A 14417-nucleotide genomic window follows, 5' to 3' on the forward strand; every position below is an offset into this window, starting at 1 on the left:
AGTCTCCCCCGCCAGGCCCAACGGTAAGAGGGGGAGCTCGGCTACACCAGTTAATAATCAGAGGTAAAATATCCACATTTGTGACACATTTTGGACATTCCTGACTGATCGAAAAGTCACAAAAATAACAAACTTCAAACACCACAATACACATATATCTCATTAAGATTAATTTTCCCCACTGTTTAAAAATATTTAGGCAATGTTTTTTGCAAAAGCTCATGACACTTGACAAAAGTTTGTCACTATTATTCACATGAAAAAGAGCCATGCATATTTTTGCCTTGTGAATTAGCAATTAAATGAACTTTTCATGGTTTTGCCAATTCCTTAAAGTATTTAAAGGAACATTTGCAAACACCTGTCTAATAATGTATCCCATGGGGTATCCGCTACAGTTACTGCACTATTCATAAATAGCACATTTTCATAGCCAGGAGTGTGACATATAAAACTGTAAGTACCAATTGTCACATTTTTGTTAAAGTCTGGTTTGTCCATGAAGAGTCATGACTTTAAAATGGCGTACACAACTTACGTTGCATTCTGGTAATGCTCCATTCAAAATATCTTCTACTTTTACTGTGGTATCCTTTACTATTATTCCACTTCTTGCATGTTTCACACTAATCTTGAAACTGGTTATCTTTCCATTCGGTTGCCGGGGTAAGAACCAGGTGAGATTTACTGCTGAAGAATTTAATGCCTCGACTGTCAGGTTCACAACCTTTCCTGGAGCTGTAAACAAGCATAAGTCAGGATTAAACATTGTTTTTTTTATTTTTTTTATTTTAATACAATATATTTTATTAAAAAAATATAATAGCTGCAATTTATGTAAGAAGCATTGTCTAAATCCAATCAATGTTTCCAACATAAAACGATTTGAAACGTGTGGAAGCTATTTCATTTACTTTCGAACTCCAATTCAATTCAATGCATTTTATTAAATATATTATTGTAATATTACATAATCACCTTCATTATTAAAACCTAATTAGGATTCACTACCAACCATGACTAAATTCTGTTTATTCAAAACTCATACAATTGTCACTTGCTAAAAAAAAAAAATGCAAAAAAAGAAGTGTGCTAATAGCGCTAATGCTGTGAAATATACTTAGTGTTACTACAACACTATGGTGAATACCAGAATCTTATAAGTATAAGACAGGCTGCCAGGAAAGACTGACCGATGCAGAATAGCAAAAAACAAATATACAGTAATCCGGTGCCTGGAAAAATGTCAAACAGATCTGACCATATAATAATGTCCAGTCTGGATGGTCCAGGATCCTTCAGGTGTGTCTTGGAGGCGGTCTCACAACATGTGGAAATAAACACATGAGATTATCATAGTGTGTAACTGCTAACATAATCTCATGTGTTTATTTCCACATGTTGTGAGACCGCCTCCGAGACACACCTGAAGGATCCCAGACCATCCAGACTGGACATTATTATATGGTCAGATCTCATTGTTTGATGTTTGGACATTTTTCCAGGCTCCGGATTATATTTGTATTTTGCTAAAAAAAAAAATACTTATATACTATTAAACATACATAGAAGGGGCGGCACGTCTGAGATATGCAAACTTTTTGCACACGTTTAGCAAACATTGCAAATGTCACCCATTTATGTTTGGAACAAAAACATTGTTTCGATCCAAAAGTTCACAACAAGTTTGCTTAAAGCTGAAACTGAATAGGCATTTTCAATTAATTGCGACTACTTTATCCTTCAAATGTTGATCAAACTTAAATAAAAAATGGCAATATGTTTTGACCCTTTAAAAAAGAAAAGTAGCGAATATTGAACAATTTGGGCCATTTCGCTAGAATTTTTGGTGCCTAAAGTTCAATCTAAAAATCTCAATTTGTGGGGGGAAAGTTCGATCGAAACAGTGACAAAGTGAATAACGGCACGTTCGCACATCTCTGGTGCACACACTGGGGGAGATTTATCAACACAAAGAACGGGCAAACAGAAGTTTGTTTTGATGCATTGCTCCATTTTCTGCGCACGACTGCATCAAATAGAACCGAGAGTTTCCAACATGTTACACGTATTGTTAGCAAAAATATTTACACCGCTTCAAACTTGACAGATTTTTTTTTTGCCACAAAGAAAAGATCATTAAAGTGATGCACGGAGATGCAGAACTTGATACATCTTATTGTAATCTGTGCATCATGTAACTCATCCCTAAATCCTCGTATTGACACCCAATAAACTGCGGACTGACACACACAGCACAAAAATGGAGTACAGACCACGATACATGGTCAATGGGAGTTTGTGGGCTGGTACCCTGATTGGCACTACCACAGTTTAATTAATAACCCCCATTGACTGAAAGACGCACACGATTTAAAAAAAAATGTGATTTGAAGCAAATTTGCTTGATATATCTCCCCCAGTACGTTCAATTCAGGAACTTCACTGCCTCCCCGACATTGTGGGAATGTAGATTTGTAGATATATACAGTTACATACGGTAGTACATGAGGTTGAAAAAAGACATACGTCCATCAAGTTCAAACTATGCTAAATATCTTTCCATATTTTTCAGAGAATGGAGCAGCGTGTCACTAATACACATTTTTCTCTGCGTTTTGTTCATAGGGGTCAGAACAAACACGGGGAAATTCTGGGGCAACAAAGTTGCATCGCATGTACTGTAAATCAGAAAAAGAAGGGAGGGGACACAAAGTGATTGTGACCCTCAAAGAATTCACTAAACTGCACACCACTAGGTGTAAAAAATAACTTTTATTGAGTGTTTTACTTAAAACATATATTACCGTGAAATTATGTAACGTGAGTTAAAAATGGATTAAATCAATAATATCCAGCATCGGTGCCAGCATATAAATATAGCTTACTATCCCAATTACCCAGCTAATGATGGTGGGATAAAGATGGCATGTGATGCTATAAGTCAGTGTATAATCCCCTCTGGGTCAGCGAACAGACCAGATTGTAAGTATAAATAGCCAGAGAGACTGTATGTAAATTGGTGAATCAATAACCAAACCTCCCAGTATAGTGATGTTGTGTTATACACCTGCATAAACTGAGATTGAAGAGCTGACACTCACAGCAACAACAATAGTTGATCTAAGTGTAGCCAGGTTCCCCCTCGCGTGTAGCCAGGTCCCCCCTCGCGCACTCACCCCCTCCTTCCCAGTTGCGAGCGCGCGTGTGGATAGGGCTGGAGCGCGAGCATAGAGATCCCTGGTAGCTAGGGACGCGAGCGGCGAGCAGGCCGGTTGCCGGGCACGCGATCGGGCCGTCGCTAAGGCCGCGATCGCGTTGCCACCGGCCCGGCGGCTCGGGGAGCAGGGCGCCGCCATGTTAGGGCTGTTGCGCATGCGCAGTGGTAGAGCACAGCGTGGGAGGCCCCAGATAGCTCGCGCATGCGCGAGATGAGTCTGCCAGCCCCCAGGGTGCTTAGGGGCAGAGACACCTGACGCCAGGGAGCCAATAGGGCTGAGGGATTTGCATGGGAACAGATGGATACATTTCGCGGGGTTTGCAGCCACGCAAGCAGTCAGGATCCGGACCAGCTAGGGGTAAGAGGTGGATGCAGGGGTCAGTGACCCTCTGCATTAGGCCAGCAGCCCCCAGGCCCCCAGTTAGGTCCTGAGCCACTTAGTAGCTTGTGGAGTATAGGGACACTGCCCCATTTATTGGTAGCTTAGTCAGGGACACAGTGCTGAAGCCGTGCGGCCCTGCGAGGTGGGTTCTGGGCTCAGAACACCATCAAAGACCCTGGGACTAAGGTGATATTATCCGCACTGGAATTCACCCAACGCGGTGTGGAGGACAACGTCGGATCGGGCGGATCTCCAGTGATATCGCGGTACCCGTGGCTGGAGCCCGGGCAGGTAACCTGCAACTCACGTGCACCAACCAGGCCTATCACCAGACATAGTGGCTGCGCAGTCACACATACACATGCACAGTGGTATTTGACTTTGGGGGTGCGAGACATTTGGGTGGGGGTTACTGGACACGGGGTGGGATCACTCTGTGGGAGGTTAGCGTCCGCCGTGACGCCAGAGGTGGTAGCATCCGCCGTGACGCCCAGTGTGGTTAGCGTCCGCCGTGGCGCATGAAGTTTGTGTTGATGTATGTAGATACGGTTTGTTATGCAGTAAAGCCAGTCCTGTTTTACATTTGTTCGCTTTGTGTGGTTTCCTGTGAGGGCCTCCTCCCACTCCGTTGGGATCTCTCCCAGGTGGAGGCGTTGCACCTAGAGATGTATAAGATGTATGTACCCCAGGTTCCCCGTGGCGGAAGCTCAGCCCTCCTGTGAGCCAACAGGTAATGCACCACACCTGAGTAACCTTGCATGTTCCTACACCTCCACAGTATTATCTGCGAGTGGGTGGGGGAAAACCCGTTACATAAGCATGTACTGTAACAAAGAAAAAAACCTTTTGCTGGGATTTTATTATTTGATACACCTGGTAAGGTTTTTGCCGTACAACTGCACCACTTTGCCTTGATAAACAGACCCAACACAACCCTAAGGCCTCAATTATACCAGAGACTGCAGAGCTGCAAAGAGATCCTGTGATGTCATCGTAGCGACGTAGCAGCGCTACATGTGCACATGCGAAAGCGATTTGTAGCACTACTGCAGGGAGACATGGCACGATACACGGTGTGTGTGTGTGTGTGTGTGTGTGTGTGTGTGTGTGTGTGTGTGTGTGTGTGTGTGTGTGTGTGTGTGTGTGTGTGTGTGTGTGTGTGTGTGTGTGTATGTTTTATTCATTGCAACACCGCCAGAAGAAGAGATCAGTATATCTCGAAAGCTCGCACAAATAAATAAAAGCATTTAGTTAGCCACAGAACGGTATCGTCTATTCTTTTTTTCATTTTTATATATATATATATATATACAGCTAAACCCCGTTATAACGCGGGTCTCGGGGTCCACCCCGAGACCACCGCGTTACTAACGGGGTCGCGAGAAAAAAAAATGGCCGCCGCGCTTTAGCGCATATTCATCCCGCGGGACAGGAGATGGGAGCGGGCATGTCCCTCCGCTCCCCGCTTCCCCCTGTCACCGCGGGACAGGCCGCGGGGCAGGAGATGGGAGCGGGGATGTCTCTCCTGTCCCCGCTTCCCCCTGTCACCTCGGGACAGGCCGCGGGGCAGGAGATGGGAGCGGGGATGTCTCTCCTGTCCCCGCTTCCCCCTGTCACCTCGGGACAGGCCGCGGGGCAGGAGATGGGAGCGGGGATGTCCCTCCTGTCCCCGCTTCCCCCTGTCACCTCGGGACAGGCCGCGGGGCAGGAGATGGGAGCGGGGATGTCTCTCCTGTCCCCGCTTCCCCCTGTCACCTCGGGACAGGCCGCGGGGCAGGAGATGGGAGCGGGGATGTCCCTCCTGTCCCCGCTTCCCCCTGTCACCTCGGGACAGGCCGCGGGGCAGGAGATGGGAGCGGGGATGTCCCCTCAGGTCGCCGCTTACCTCAGAACCATGCTGCCTGCATGGAGGTTGTAGCGGGGGGTTTCTTCTCCCCACCGCTGTCCCCGGTGCTCCCGCTGCCTGCGCGGGAGGAGGGGGGGGAGCGGGTGGTGGTGCTGGTCGCGGCCCGTCTGTGTAGAGTGAGAGAGTGTGTGTGTATGTATATATGGGAGAGAAAGTGTGTGTGTGTATATGGGTGTGTGAGTGTGGGTAAGTGTCTGAGTGTGTGTGTAAGTGTGTGTGAGTGTGTGTGAGTGTCTGTGAGTGTGTAAGTGTGTGTGAGTGTGTGTGAGTGTGTGTGAGTGTGTGTGAGTGTCTGTGAGTGTCTGTGAGTGTCTGTGAGTGTCTAAGTGTGTGTGAGTGTGTGTGAGTGTCTGTGAGTGTGTAAGTGTGTGTGAGTGTGTGTGAGTGTGTGTCTGTGAGTGTCTAAGTGTGTGTAAGTGTGTGTAAGTGTGTGTGAGTGTGTGTGAGTGTCTAAGTGTGTGTAAGTGTGTGTGTGTGTGTGTGTGTGTGAGTGTGTGTGAGTGTCTGTAAGTGTGCGTAAGTGTGCGTGAGTGTGCGTAAGTGTGTGTGAGTGTGCGTGAGTGTGGTCAGTGTGTGTGCAGTGTGTCAGTGTGAGCAATGAGCAGTGTGTGTGCAGTGTGCAGTGTGTGTGCAGTGTGGCAGTGAGCAATGAGCAGTGTGTGTGCAGTGAGTGTGTGCAGTGTGTCAGTGTGAGCAATGAGCAGTGTGTGTGCAGTGTGCAGTGTGTGTGCAGTGTGGCAGTGTGAGCAATGAGCAGTGTGTGTGCAGTGAGTGTGTGCAGTGTGCAGTGTGTGTGCAGTGTGGCAGTGAGCAATGAGCAGTGTGTGTGCAGTGAGTGTGTGCAGTGTGTCAGTGTGAGCAATGAGCAGTGTGTGTGCAGTGTGCAGTGTGTGTGCAGTGTGGCAGTGTGAGCAATGAGCAGTGTGTGTGCAGTGAGTGTGTGCAGTGTGCAAAAAAAAAAATGTAAAAAAAATTTTTTTAAAAAAATTTTTTTTTTTTTTTTTTTTTTTTTTTTAAAAAAAAACGGGAGCCACGGGAAAACCGCGTTATAACCGAATCGCGGTATAACGAGGCGCGTTATAACGGGGTTTAGCTGTATATATATTGGTATGTGCGCTTTCATTGGATTCTATTGCTTTGTTTTGAAGCTGCGTGGCATCGCCGGCGATTTCTGCTATAATCACGGCCTAAGGCTTTTATGTATCAAAGCCTCTCGATTGCAAAACCAGAGCAAAACTGGTGCAAACAGCACCAGATTCATCAAAGACGTAAAAATCCCTCTTAAAGCAATTACAAATGTAATATTGTTTTTTACATTAGATCTTATCCACTTTTAAAGCAGACAGACTTTGATATATAGACCCCTATCCATGGGGGCTATGGGCACAGAGTAATAAACTTGTTATAAAGGCGTTAACTCCAATTCAGAAGTTTGATGCCTCCACAATAGAAAGAAATGATGCACCTAGACACAGAAGTTTATACATCTCATAACAATGTATTTGATGCATTTGGTAAGTCCCCTTGTCACCGGACCCTCAAATACTGTGCCAAGCTGACCCATGCTGTGCTAAAGTGGTGAAAGTAACTTTGATATAGTGACGCTTGTTGCAAAAGTGAAACAAACAAATGCAGCAATGCCAAATAAATGTCCTTGAGAAATCTGAAGCCGTTTTTTTGTTCCACTTTCGCCCCAGTTTTGCAGCCTGGGAGCTTTGTAACTTAACCTCCATACACTCAATACATTTTGTTTTTGTAAATCTTAAAAAACACATATTTCTTATGCTATCAGTAAAGAGACTTGGCTGTCAAAAGGAATCTTATAAAGTAGCCAAGATATATAAATCTCCCAGTGAAGAAAGGAAGACATGCAGGTGTTTCCACTCAGATCCCCCAATAAGACACGCTTTGAAAATCCATTGGTCGCATGCTAGGGCCTAAATTGTGTTACTAAGTAACTAATTTTCCCACTTAAACAAACCCAAGCAAATATTTTATGTGCTATGATGATCATGAGTTTAACTATCAACAAAGAAAAATGTCAAGAACTATTCCTATTACAGTATGTCCTCTACCCAAATACTGCATGAAAAATGTCTGCATTTTGTCATTTAAACATCCCTGGATTACATGGAGAATTTTCTGCTAGGATACACATTTGGGGCTTTTGTACTAAGAAGTAGTACAAACGTTCATAAAATGTGCTTCATGTACAGTTGTGTGAAAAAGAAAATACACCCTCTTTGAATTCTATGGTTTTACATATCAGGACATAATAACAATCATCTGTTCCTTAGCAGGTCTTAAAATTAGGTAAATACAACCTCAGATGAACAACAACACATGACATATTACATCGTGTCATGATTTATTTAACAAAAATAAAGCCAAAATGGAGAAGCTGTGTGTGAAAAACTAAGTACCCCCTTACTGCTTTCATAGGAATTAAGATGCTAAGTAGCAGACAGGTGTTGCTAATCAAATGCCCTTGATTAATTGATCATCAGCAAGTGTGACCACCTCTATAAAAGTCAAAATTTTAGCAGTTTGCTTGCCTGGAGCATTCAGGGGTGTGTTAACACAATGCCAAGGAGGAAAGACATCAGCAATGATCTTAGAGAAGCAATTGTTGCTGCCCATCAATCTGGGAAGGGTTATAAGGCCATTTCCAAACAGTTTGGGACATAAAGTGGAATGTTGCCCATCTAGAGACCAGGGTAGCCATTAATGGCCGAATGAGGGAGCAAACAGCCAGATGCCAGTAGTAAGCAGACAGACACTAGGAGCAAGCTGCACAACGCAGAGAGCAAGCTGCTACTAGGCAAGCTTGCCTCATTCTCCGAGCTATAAAGCAGCACACCACAGCTGTAACTACCAGCATTGCCCAGTTGACGGGATCTGTTACTGTCCTGATCTAGGCAATGCAGGGGAGCATGGGCACATTGCCGACACCTCTGTCCCAACCACACCAGGCGAATCTGTGGAGTCCCTGGCCACATCTAGGGTATCCCAAATTGTGGACACTACCCCTCCTGATCCCTCTTTGGAGGAGATGGGAACCCTGTGTTTGCTATTAGTTTGCCGTCGTGGGAGACCCCGTACCCGTGGGCTTAATACGGGTGGCAAGAGGCGTAGTTTGTAAATATGTTTATATATGTTTCTCGTTGTCTGTAATGTATATAGTTAAGTTTGTTGAATATTATATATTACCTTTTTTTATTTAATTTTTTACACACAGCACCCTCTGTGTGTAATTAAATATTATTTTTGTTTCTTCTATCTCTTTGAAAATATTTTTTTCATATGTAGATTCATTCTGGGGAACTCAAACTTTATTATATACAATAGTAGGCCACAAAAACCTATCTAACTTTCAATTTCATCATTAAAAAACATATTATACTTAATCTCTAAAAATATATATTAATTTGTTGCTGTTTCAGCCATCTATATGTTCCACAATATATCTGTTAGTACAGTATAACATGTCATAAAAAGGTTAATTCCTCCAGTCAGTCCATTCAGACAGTATGGATACGACTAAGATCTTCCCTTTTCCCTTGTAGTCTATTTGTAGAAATAACAGAATGCTCCTCAGGATTTAGAAGTGAGTAAGGGCAGCTTTCAGCAGGCACTAAATATCATTGCGTTATTACATTCTTTAACATGAACGTCTGAGGAACTCTGTTGGTGGGTAAAGTGCTCATTTCCATATGATTGGCATATGAAGAAGCCTAAGAGCCGTTAAAATGTATTGTTCCCTTATTTTTAAGGGAAATGGCTCAACAACAGTGTTAAGCAGTTTTGGGGATATGCGTTAGGAATATGGACACATTAAAATGAGATAATGTTAAGTTAAAAAATAAGTGACCTTCTGAGGATCTATGTATCCCTTAGTTTGCTGTTTGAAATGAAAATTTGACGCATTGTGTTATGTTAAACACCTGATACAATTTCACTTAAAACAGAATTAGGTGTATGTATAATTTATAACTAGAGTTAGTATTATACATTATTAGTGAAGTATGATTTATATTAGCCATACTGTGAAAATAATACATTTTGTTAACCTATCTAATTAAATACCCATGCTGCGTCAAAAGAAATGTTGGTTAATACATAGCAAATTAATTTTGCGCTTATGATAAACAGACTTGGAGGACGATTTTGAAGCACCTTTTTGTGCACACACAAACATTATTTTTAGTACATAACATTTACATTTTGGATGCTGTGTGATAATTAACAAAATCAAATGACATTCTGTACTCTATAAAAGAAGCCGGACAAGTGACAAAGCCTTTACTGTAATATAATGTGAGCTGAAGGGTGGGGGGCTGAAGCGGTTTGTGAGAGTAACTGATACCTGGATAGTAACCATATGAGATAACTTACCACTTTCTGCAGTTTGAAATAGAAAAGGTACACTATATGATCCAATGTAAGCACTATTTTCTGCAGCCACCTGTAATAAAGCATATGAAATGGTAAGTGTTATACATTGTTAGAGACTTGGAAAATGCATACTTTACATGGCAGATACTTTAAATGACAGATAACAGGGGCCTGCAACACAATGTAAAATAACATGTTACAGGTCCTTATGGCTCTGAAAGCATGCTTTAGAGAAGTGATTCCCAACTGGGGCTCCGTGGAATCCTGGGGCTCCGTGGAGCAGTCCCAGGGGTTCCGCCTGGCCGCCCACACTCACTGCTGCCACTGGCTCTCCCCCCTCCGCTCTCCTCCTCCCTCCTAGGAGCGCGCGTGCAGTCCTCGCTGCATCCTGCCTGTGAGCTGAGAGGGGAGGGTGATCTGTGGTGTCGGCTTCCTTTTGTAAACATTTCATGTGAGCTACAGAGGGGGGGTGGGGGGGAGGGGGAGAGATGCTGCTTCTTCTGCTCAACGTTGCTTGTGTGAGAGTGTGTGTGTGTGTGACAGACTCTCTCTGTGTGTGCGTGCGCGCACGTGTGTGTGTGTCTGTGACAGACTGTGTGTGTGTGTGACAGACTGTGTGTGTGTGTGTGACAGACTGTGTGTGTGTGACAGGCTGTGTGTGTGTTTGTGTGTGTGTGACAGACTGTGTGTGTGTGTGAGAGCGGGGGAGGAGGAGGAGAGAAGGGGGAGAGGAGAGGATGGGGAGAGGAGAGAGGAGGGGAGGAGAGAGGAGGGGGAGGGTTGAGAGGAGGGGGAGAGGAGAGAGAAGGAGGGGGAGAGGAGAGAGGAGGGACAGAGGTAGAGGGAGAAAGGAAGAAGGATGGGAGGGAGAGAGGGGAAGTGAAGAGGAGAGAGGACAGGAGGGACAAGAGAGAGAAGGAGGGAGAGAGGGGAGGAGAGGAGAGAGGTAGAGAGAGACGGAGGGAGAAAGGGGGAGAGAGGAGAAAAGGGGGGAGGAGATTGGGGATAGAAGAGAGAGAGGGGAGAGGAGAGAGAAGGAGGGAGAGGTGTAGAGGAGAGAGGTAGAGGGAGAAAGTAAGAGGAGAGAGAAGGAGGGAGAGGGGGAGGTTGAGAGAAGGAGGGAGAGGGGGAGGAGAGAGGTAGAGGGAGAAGGAAGAGGAGAGAGAAGGAAGAGGAGAGAGAAGGAGTGGAGACAGAAGGAGGAAGAGGAGAGAAGGGGGAGAGGAGAGAAGGGGGAGAGGAGAGAAGGGGGAGAGGAGAGAGAGGGGGAGGAGAGAGAGAGGGGTGAGGAGGGGAGGGGAGAGGAGAGAAGGAGAGAGGGAGAGGAAAGAGAGAAGGAGGGAGAATGGTATAGGACAGAAAAGGGGGGAGAGGAGAGAGTGAGAGAGAGAGATTGATTGATCAGTGGGGGGTGATGTGAGATGCAGGGGGGGATGATGTGAGATGCAGGGGGGGTGATGTGAGATGCAGGGGGGGTGATGTTTAAAACAAAATCATTACAAAATATATACATATTGTTTATTCAAAAGTATGAATTAATTATTATCTATTACCCCCACTGCTTTACACGTCTATTTTGTGATTTACCCGTCAAACATGTGTCATCCAGTTAGGGGTTCTCCAAAATTTTAGAAAATACTTAAAGGGTTCCTCCAAACAAAAAAGGTTGGGAATCACTGCTTTAGAGTGAGATAATCTGATCAATAGAAACACACTTATTTTGACGCATTTGATGGACTCCCTCTCTCCCTCTCTCCCTCTCTCCCTCTCTCCCTCGCAAAGCATATAGCAAATGGAAATATTACTGTATGCTCATTTGCATGTCTTAGTCAGGTCTGCAACCTGCTCAAAGCTGTGACCATGCAGCAAGCTTAAGCCTTTAGGGAACCATGTTTATGGTTTTGAAGCAAAAGGTGGCACTGTGTGCTCATTTGCATGTAATTTCCCAGAATCCCTTGCTGCAGTGGAAATGCTGTGTGCCGGGTGATAATGGTGAAAGGCGGGGTTGCACCACCCTGAGGAAGGTCCCGTTTGTGGGTCCGAAATTTTGGTGATTTGTGTCTTTTCTACAATATATTTTCTACAAATCTTAACCTGATTGCTGTCTGCTGATTCCCGTGCGAACGGCATCGTATGTTATATATATATATATATTTGCATGTCATTTCCCAGAATCCCTTGCTGCAGTGGAAGTGCTGTATGCTGGGTGATAATGGGGAAAGGCGGGGTTGCAGACCTGCCTAAGACATGCAGATGAGCATACAGTTATATTTGCATATTTGCTTTCCTGTGGAGGGTTTTTGTCACTTTTTTTACTCACCATAACTTAACTCAGTATTATGGTTTAGCCTATCCCATAAGCCTCTCTTGCATTCCCAGTAAAATCAACCCCACACTGATGAGACCCATCAAGGTCGAAACAGCTGTCTGTGGGTGGTTTTCTGGGTATGCACCTTAACCCTGGCTGTGCTCAAAGCTGTGACCATGCAGCAAGCTTAAGCCTATAGGGAACCATGTTAAAAATGGTTATTGAGGCAAAAAGTGACACTGTGTGCTCATTTGCATGTCATTTCCCAGAATCCCTTGCTGCAGTGGAAGTGCTGTATGCTGGGTGATAATGGGGAAAGGTGGGGTTGCAGACCTGACTAAGACATGCAGATGAGCATACAGTTATATTTGCATATATATATATATATATATATATATATATATATATATATATATATATACACACACATATATATATATATATATATATATATATATATATATATATATATATATATATATATACACACATACACACAGATAGATGGATGATAAATAGATTTTTTTACTCATAGAAAAATTGAGAGAAACCCAAATTATGTTAATATTACATGTGTTGCTTGCCTATCAAGTGTTTGTGTATGGTATATTGTCATACAGGAGACAAATTATCAGAAATATTTAGAACATGGTGATATTCTCCGCATGAAAACAATATAAAAAAACACTAAATGTGACATGAGTGTGAATGGAATGTCAAGAATACCACAGTTTGTACTGTTCAGCAATCGACTGCTTATAATGACTATCCATAGGGAAAGTAAGCCTGAGAATAATCATGGAAACCCTTAATATTTTAGGAATGTATGCCAATATGTCAAACAGAACGTGCTTGTCAGTTTAATCACGTATGTCAATGTCAATGTTGCATACTGTACACAAAAATGTAATAGTCTAGCAATACATGGTAAGGTTAGCCTGATTTGTTTCTTCCTCAATTAATCTATGAGTAATAAATCTTTTTTTTATGACAAACTAAGTGTTTGATTCTTGTGAGTGCTGGGAAATGTTAATATTTTGTATGATGTCAAGGGACCCGATTACAGGGGAGGTCCCTTCCCTGTGCACCACTGGTCTTTGAAAAACAAAGGCCAGCTCATTACATTTGTAGTGCTGTCTAACAAACATTTGGACTGCTGATACAACTACAGTATATTTTTATACGCACATGTACAGTAGCGGCAGCTTTTATTTGAACACTTCCCGCACGGCAGGATGCGTGCGGGAAGCGTGGAGACGCGGCGCGTTGCGGCGCACTGTGACGTCACAGTCACGTGCGCGCCCGGCTTCCCCGGCTTCCCTGGCTTCCCCGGGCTTCCCCGACACCCCTGGAGATTAAAGTAAGGCAAGAGGGGGTGCGGGGAAGCAGAGGGGCAGAGCAGGAGCCGGGTTCGGGGTCGGGAAGGGGGGGGTAAAATGCGCGCGAAGTGGAGGGGGGGTGCGTGGAGGAAACGCGGCGGCGCGCGGTCTTGACTGGCGGCTGCCAGAGTAGATCTCGGCATTCCGCCAGCATTACATCAAATAAACGCTGCCGCTACTGTATATATTTATAGAAATTATTATAATTATATATATATATATATATATATATATATATATATATATATATATATATATATATATATAGCGATGTGTAAAATTGGTGTTCATATCTCTTTCTCATGCTGGAAGTAAACCTGGTAAGTATGCAGGATTGCCAGCAACAATCATGGAGGTTTGCCCTCAAACCCTGGTGAAGTGTCATATGTCCCAAAGGAAGTGACAACATGCTTTGTGTTCACCCTTAGTGACACAGAGGGTGTCTGTTTTTCTAGAGGTGATATAAGACACAGCACTGCCTAAAGTTAGCAGTTCAGTTCAGTTGGTGTTCTGTCTGTGTTCAGGAGAGTCATGTAGAGGTCTGCAACAGTGTTGCAGTGTCTGATGCAATAGCTGTGAGTCTGTGCAGCTCAAAGCAGAGAGACAAGCTGGTGAATCTCCCTGAGGGGAGAGGTGGAATGCAACTCCATTAGGAGAAGGAGGAACCTTCCAGATGGAGTGCAGCATAGGAATGAGCGGCTAAGCTGCTAGCTGTGAGGGGCAGCTTGCCCATACCACCATGCCAATAAAGATGCCCTGTTCAAAGACAACCCCACTGTGTGAGTGTGAAGTTACTCTCCAGTGGAAGGCACCACCAAGAAGGAGTT

At 44.1% G+C, this 14417-nt stretch overlaps 1 protein-coding gene across 3 annotated transcripts in view; it reads right to left on the reverse strand.

The window, feature by feature from the left end:
- The window catches only part of PTPRQ (protein tyrosine phosphatase receptor type Q), a 363399-nt gene that overhangs the window by 250932 nt on the left and 98050 nt on the right, over positions 1–14417 (reverse strand). For all 3 annotated transcript variants that reach the window (XM_075600515.1, XM_075600513.1, XM_075600514.1), the window contains 2 exons: positions 9904–9973; positions 539–738 (listed from right to left, as the gene is read on the reverse strand). In XM_075600515.1, the coding sequence (XP_075456630.1) occupies positions 539–738; positions 9904–9973 (270 nt within the window). The remainder of the gene's footprint in view (positions 1–538; positions 739–9903; positions 9974–14417) is intronic.

This window comes from Ascaphus truei, chromosome 5 (assembly GCF_040206685.1).
Source record: "Ascaphus truei isolate aAscTru1 chromosome 5, aAscTru1.hap1, whole genome shotgun sequence".
NCBI lineage: Eukaryota > Metazoa > Chordata > Amphibia > Anura > Ascaphidae > Ascaphus > Ascaphus truei.